The 7114-nt window shown below is 31.2% G+C and overlaps 1 protein-coding gene across 2 annotated transcripts; it reads left to right on the top strand.

Annotated features, from left to right (window-relative positions):
• Positions 5433-6851, top strand: LOC109350139 (transcription repressor OFP1-like). Of its 2 annotated transcripts, XM_019591299.1 has the most exons (2): positions 5433-5896; positions 5933-6851. In XM_019591299.1, the coding sequence occupies exons 1-2, from the start codon at positions 5501-5503 to the stop codon at positions 6665-6667; spliced, it is 1131 nt and encodes a 376-aa protein (XP_019446844.1). In that variant the 5' UTR covers positions 5433-5500; the 3' UTR covers positions 6668-6851. The 2 variants fall into 2 exon arrangements, with proteins under 2 accessions (XP_019446844.1, XP_019446835.1); XM_019591290.1 differs by having other exon boundaries at positions 5433-6851.

A 7114-nucleotide genomic window follows, 5' to 3' on the forward strand; every position in this document is an offset into this window, starting at 1 on the left:
ATGTTAATGAAATGTGTATCATTTTGGGGAACTTTGTGTGGATTTATGATATAATTGCATATAATTCCCAATAATCTAGCAATCTTGTATTGTTTATGAATTTAAGTAATTGTTGTCGTTTGGAGGTAAGAAATTATGAAAAAAGAAGGAAAAAGAGAGAAGAATATGTTTTTGACAGCACCAGCCTCGCCCAAGTGAGGTAATGGTTGCTCAAACCATAATTCAGAGGAAAATCACCAGAAAACACTAGTACTCCTCGCCCAAGCGAGGGAGCCTCGCTCCGGCGCTATTTCAAGACAAAAAACCTCATGCTTACTATTTCTCCTTCGCCCAAGCGAGGGAACCTCGCCCGGGCGAGGTGTTCAGACATGGAAATGCAACTTCTCTCGCTCAAGCAAGAATATTTTTTAATGCTGAAATTTACTCTCTCGCTCGAGCAAGAATCTCTAGCTTGAGCGAGAGACCAGAAGTCTGGAACAAATATAGGCGGTTACGAAAAGCAGAGGTGGGTTATCCAACCATTTTCCAAGCTTTTTCACATGATTTTAAGGAGAGAAACAGTAGACGAGAAGGGAGAAGTCATGGGAACGACTTTAGATCCAGAATTTCTTGTATTTCTTATGATCAGAGTGTTGTAATGGCAAGGATGAGTGGCTAGTTCTTCGTAGTTGGGAATCGAAATGTAATCTTCTTACCTTTTGTACTCCTGGATTCAATTCTATATTAATGTTGTTTGATTTTGGAAAGTTTATCCTTTGTTTATTGCTTGATTTCAATTAGCTACTGAATTCATGATTTAAGGTTCAAGTTTAACTGAGAAGTTAAACTTGATACCGGATCTGGATTATCTTTCTTGCTACATAATTGATCTAGGGATGGACAATGATGTAGGAATTGCTTTTACATTTGATTTTAATGCTAGTTAATCATCCGATTATCCAAGGAATTGGTAATTGAGTGATTACTTAAGAATGTTACAATCAGGGGACTGATGTGATTGATTTATGAAAAATGTGCATCAATTTCAGCAACTTCACAAATTATTAGGAATTAAATCCATGGATTTCAAAAGGGAAAAATGATGAGTTTCGATCCCAACCCTTTTATTTTATTATCTTCTATTGTTATTTCAATTTGATTATTTCTAAAAACCAATGCAAATTTACCAACCAAATCTTGTACATAGTTGCTCAATTGATTCTTGGAGGAATTAGTATAAATCCACTCCGCTCCCTGAGGACGATATCCCGGTACTTTACCGAATTTTATTTCCTGTACGATACGGTACACTTGTCGTTACATAAAATATTTAACAACAAGAATGTGAACTAGTATAAAATTCTGGTGTACTCTGTTCTCCCTTTATCTCTTCAATTATTTACTTGTTATTTTTTGCAAATTATTTCTGCTGCTCTTAACTCTTGATATTGCAGAAAAATTGACCATAATTTTTAAGTCAACTAATTCACCTCCCTCCCCTTAGTTGCAATCTCATTCTTACATAGTTGCCACACTCCTTAACTTTACCCTCCACTTTCTATTTACTCAACAATTTATTTTAAAAATAATTTACTCTATTGAAAATTAGGTATTTACAGTAGTCACATCATGTTTTAGTTTTATATATTAGTATAATAAATGCTATTTTGCTTTTTTATTTAACTAAATTTTAGCCAATTATTAAAAATAATTTTTAGTTATCGACAATATAAATATTGTTTAACATGTGTTAACTTCTTCTTCCTCTTACCAAAATTTGCCTGGTTTTATCCGTGGGTGAAAGGTTATGAAAGTGAGGGGTGCACTCATACACATGATAGTGCCACACTAAAAGTTCTTTTGTATATAACAAAACCCATGTTCTAGTTTCCATAAGCATGCAATAAAATCAATTATAAGAAAGACCAGCACAAAATTGTCATGTAATCCAAAGCTATACAATTTCTCTATTAGATGGACCACCAATATTTTCTAGTTTCTAAATGTGGTTGCATATAATAGTGATAGATAGTATGCTTCTACTCCCAAAGCTTCTTCCTATTCTCTGCCTTACAAATCCCTTTCAAGGTTTCTCTCTATTTGGTCTCTCTCCCTTTCTTAGTGCAACAGTTTTGCTAACCAAAATTGCATAGCTTGCAGAATGAAATTAGCTAATGAGCATTGTACATAATAATAGTAGCCATTAAATCCACCCTAAACTAATATATTAGTGTTTTTTTCTCTTTTGAGGAGTGATATATTTTCCTCACAAATTACTCCATTCTTCCACAAACGTAGAAAATTTTGAAAAGGTCAAAAAAATAATATAAGAGAACATCCTTTTGATAATCCATAATCAAAATTTCACTGTTTACAACTCATTAACCACATATTTAATATAAATAATGCATTTAATTTTGAGAAACAAATATATACACCAATAATATAAGAATTTTTTGAACATTTATTGCATCACTTACCATTAAATTTTAATCCATATTGATTTTTAAATATAAGTAAAACAAATGAATTGAAATAATATATTGACTATATATAAATCTTTATATTAACACAATTACATTTTTTAAATTTTTGCATAACTTTTCTACGTTATCAACATCTCATGTGAAATGTAACAATATTAAATTAATTCACTATCGTTTTTCTTAGGGATAGCAATATGGGCTTGGTCCAACGGGCCAGCCTATTTTGATTAGCATTTTAACAGGTCGAGTTGAGGATTTTAGCCCAAAAACTCATTTTTAGCTCGGTTTGGAAGCCCGTTTTTTAGACGGGGCATGGAGAGCCGGGTCGGGTTGACCCGGCGGGCCAACAATAATAAAACATGAAAAATTACATAGAGAATTAACTTACAGTTTTTCAATATTGTTATGTTATTAGTTAAATATATAGAATATGTTAAAGTTGTTTGTAAAGAAGAATTACATGACAACTAATTATACTTTCATTAGTAATTATAAAAATGCTATTTATATGCATTTTGGTTAAACATATTCTTGAATTATGTATGACAGTATATATGTTAGAACATGGGAATTGATATGATGAATTGATATCCAAAATTCATTTTATTCTTTTATTTAATCTTCTAGCTGAAATACTCATGTTATTAATTTTATTAAGTGAATGTTTATTTTAGTGTTTGCAATGTTTAAACGCGCCAAGAATAATGATAGCTTTATAAAGATAATATCAAGATAATTGGCATAGGCAAATATAGAATAGCAAAATACCAAATATATTTAGTCATTAGAATCTTTCTTTACAAAGTCATGGTTGAAATCAGAAGACTCCTTCTTCATAGTAATTTCAAATATTCATCTTGTTTAGTTTTTACACTAATTATTATTGAATTAATATGGTGTTTATAATGTTCTAATTGGGATGAATGAACAATCATAAGGCTCTAACAATGAAAGTTTGTGAGTCAATAGTAAAAAAATATTTTTATAAGTATATATTAATTTAATCATATATATAATATAGATGATAAAGAAGAAGATTTGAAAGACGTCCACGATGGTAATAATAGAAAAGTGAAGGCATCTTCTTCCAATAGAATATCTAATGTTTAAAACTTAGAAGTTAGAAGCTTTATTATGAACTATGAGTCTAAAAGTTTAAGATTATGTTGATTTATTATTTAGAACTTACAAGTTTTCAACTAAGATGATATGTTATTGTGAGATTGTGGACTTTGATTTATGATTTCTTGTTTTAAAAGACATTTATGAGACATCATGGTTATTTATTTTTGAAATTGTGATTGAGTTAATTAAAAATACATATTTTTTTGAAGATGGTTCCCACCATTTTGACACTCATAACGTTATTTACCAAGATTTTTGAGACATTGCACGAATACTTGAAACCCAACTTCTTATAGTTGGATTAACGAACTTGCACCAATACTAGAGTGTTGTATTTTCTTGTTTCTTTCCTGTTTTATTATTATAAGGTTACTGTAGTACATTTTTAGTTTACATTGGAGAATAACCACTTGGTCTTGGTTAGTTTTTTTTTTTTTGTTTGTGTTAGTTTATGCTACCTTGTCTATTTTCACTTGCACTTGTAAGAACTCGAACACTCACAGTGTGGGCTAATTTTGTTTTGTTGTGAGACAAGTGGTTAGCATGTAATCCACGTGGAGGAAGAAGTTGTCCTTAAACCCCAAAAGGCTTAACATTTCTGCAAGGGAATCCTCTACTTGTCAAAAAAAAAGGTTGGATATTGTTATTTTTATTTTCGTCTTATCATCTAACCTATTTAAAGGATAAAAATATCATAATATATTGATTTGTTTCTTTTATGCTCAATGTAGTCCACTCTTTGATACTATAGAAGATTATCATCCCTATGTGTAATAACCTAAATGGTTATTATGATGATTATTATACTAAAAAGAAATTCTAATAGGCTAATGATGCAAGGAAAATTTCTTGCTCCAAATCACTTTAATTATCTGAACCAGGCATCTTTCACCTAAATATCATTTTTAATGTGATAATTAGTTTGTCACACAATGGTTATGGGACACTATTATAATAAAGAATTTTTATCTAATTTCTCATTTATATTAAAACAATTGTTTTGGGTTAGGTGTTGATTAATTTCACAAACCTGTAATGTCATTCACTACCTCTGCCCCACTCATTTTCTTTAATACCTTTATTCTCGTGTGCACCAATGGGTCCCATCAATTCTACAAGCCTCTATCTTTAAAATAATAATTATATAATGAGAAGATATATTATACACCCATAATTGAAATGTTTTTTTATAAAAGGATAGGTGCATGCTATATTAACAGTATAAAAAAATAAATGTTATATACATGAAACATAAATGATACATTCAGTAAAAAAATCTTGAAACCATTAAACTCTTGCATTATTTGTACAAAATATTTTATATATAATTTCTACTTTATATATCGAAGCAGACAATACCTTATCCACCAAATAAGTACTTTTATTGTCATTTACCCTCATAAGTCCCAATTTTTTTTAAAAATTGTTTTTAAAATATTTCTTTTTATTTATCCTACAAAATTAAGGAGGGGGAGTCCTCTCCTACAATAGAGAAACGAGTGTTATTTTCATTTTAATTTTAAGGATAAAAATATTTTAGTACTATAAATAAAAAAGATCTAAGTGACATAGTATATGGTATCAATTCTCTCTTCTGTGGCAAAAAAAAAAAGTTAACCCTTATTTGCACAAAGGTTATCTATCTTTAATAGTGTCTCATTCTTTATTTCGAACCAATCATATATTGTCACATGAATAAAAAAAAATTATAAAAATAAAAAAATAATATTCTGACTTGGTTCATGACAAGGAATGAGACACCATTCAAAAGAGCTTATCTATGTTACCCATATCTCACCCATGCTTACTCACTCACTCACTCCAGTAAAGAGAGAACTAGAAAGCAATCAGCACTTCACATACCCAACTCTCATAAATACTCTCACTCAAACATAGAGAGACAATAAGAGATGGGAAATTACAAGTTCAAGTTATCAGATATGATACCCAATGCTTGGTTTTACAAGCTGAGAGACATAGGAAAAACAAGAAAGCAAAACACCACTCCCTCTAGGAAGAAAAAACAATCTCCATTAACCTCAACTACACAACAATCATCAAAACCAAACCAACCCCACCAATGCAACAACCCCAGAAAATCATACTACTTTACAAGAGAACTTGATCCAACAAGCAATAAAATCTACACTTCACCATCAAATACCCCAAAATTTTCACCTGACCCACCAAGAAAATCATCCAAACAAAGAAGGACCAAGAAAAGAACAATTACAAAGAGTTATTCACCAAAAGTTGTTAACTCCTCTGTCTCTTCTGGTTGTAATTTCCACACTACACTTGAATCTGTTTGGACTAATAAACTTGATTCTCCTCCACATGAGTACTCCTACTCTTCTTCTCAATTTGATAGCTCTACTGAATCTGAATTCCCAGACCCAGAATTCAGAACAGACCGTGTTCTTCTTCCCGTTAACACTACAAAAAATTTGTCATATACCTACAGACACAAACAAGACAATTACAACAGCAGCAGCAACAACGAGGATATCGTTATCGATGTGGATAAGAATTCTCTTGCAAAAAGAAAAGATGGGTATGAATTTGATTCATTCTCAGAGGTTGAGTTGCCTCCAATTATAACCAAACCAGTTATAAATGATGATGTTTCTCAAAAAGAAACAAAACCCAGAGAACAACAACACAACAAGAAAGGGTCTATGAAGGTTAAAATAGTGAAGGAAAACACATCAACAATCAAAGAACAGAGGAATTCCCCTGTTAGGAGATTCTCTATGAGTTCTTCAAAGGTGAAAGTTCATGTCAATTCACCAAGAATTGAAAGAAGGAAGGTCCATTCACATGGAAGGAAAATCGCACTGAGTTCGAGCTCCCGGAGGAGCCTTTCGGATAGCTTTGCAATTGTGAAGTCATCATTTAATCCTCAAAAGGATTTCAGAGAATCAATGATGGAGATGATTGTGGAGAACAACCTAAGAGGTTCAAAGGACTTGGAAGATCTTCTTGCTTGTTACCTTTCTCTTAATTCAGATGAGTATCATGACATTATTATCAAAGTCTTCAAGCAAATTTGGTTTGATTTCACAGAAAAAAGGTAGAAATTTCAATAGCTGTCATGTTCTCATTATTCTCATGTAGTTGAATTTATTATGTGGTTGGTCACTTTTTTCTATACTGTAAGTATTGTAAATTAGAATGAGGTAGCATTTGCACTTAAATCTGGTAAGAACTTTCCTTATATTGTAAAGTACCATAAATTAATGAGGCAGTGTTCATGGAATTTGATCTGGTATGTGGTTAGCTACTTTCTTTATATAGAAAAGTATCATGAATTAGTATGTGGTAGTCATTGTTTTAAATTGTACTCTGTGGTCTAATTGCCACCACAACATTATAATTTTGGGAATCTTCACAATAACATTGATGCTGTTGCCGAAATCAGCAGCATTTTCCAGAACCAGCAAACTATAAATCAAGTTTCTGAACTTTCTATGTCTTACCTAAATTTTGTTTCTTTTATATGTATGTAATGTTTTTTTGGTAGA

This window comes from Lupinus angustifolius, chromosome LG01 (assembly GCF_001865875.1).
Source record: "Lupinus angustifolius cultivar Tanjil chromosome LG01, LupAngTanjil_v1.0, whole genome shotgun sequence".
Lineage (NCBI taxonomy): Eukaryota > Viridiplantae > Streptophyta > Magnoliopsida > Fabales > Fabaceae > Lupinus > Lupinus angustifolius.

Excerpts from the sequence above, each read along its gene's own strand:
- LOC109350139 (XM_019591290.1), top strand. The coding sequence starts at position 5,501 with ATGGGAAATTACAAGTTCAAGTTATCAGATATGATACCCAATGCTTGG.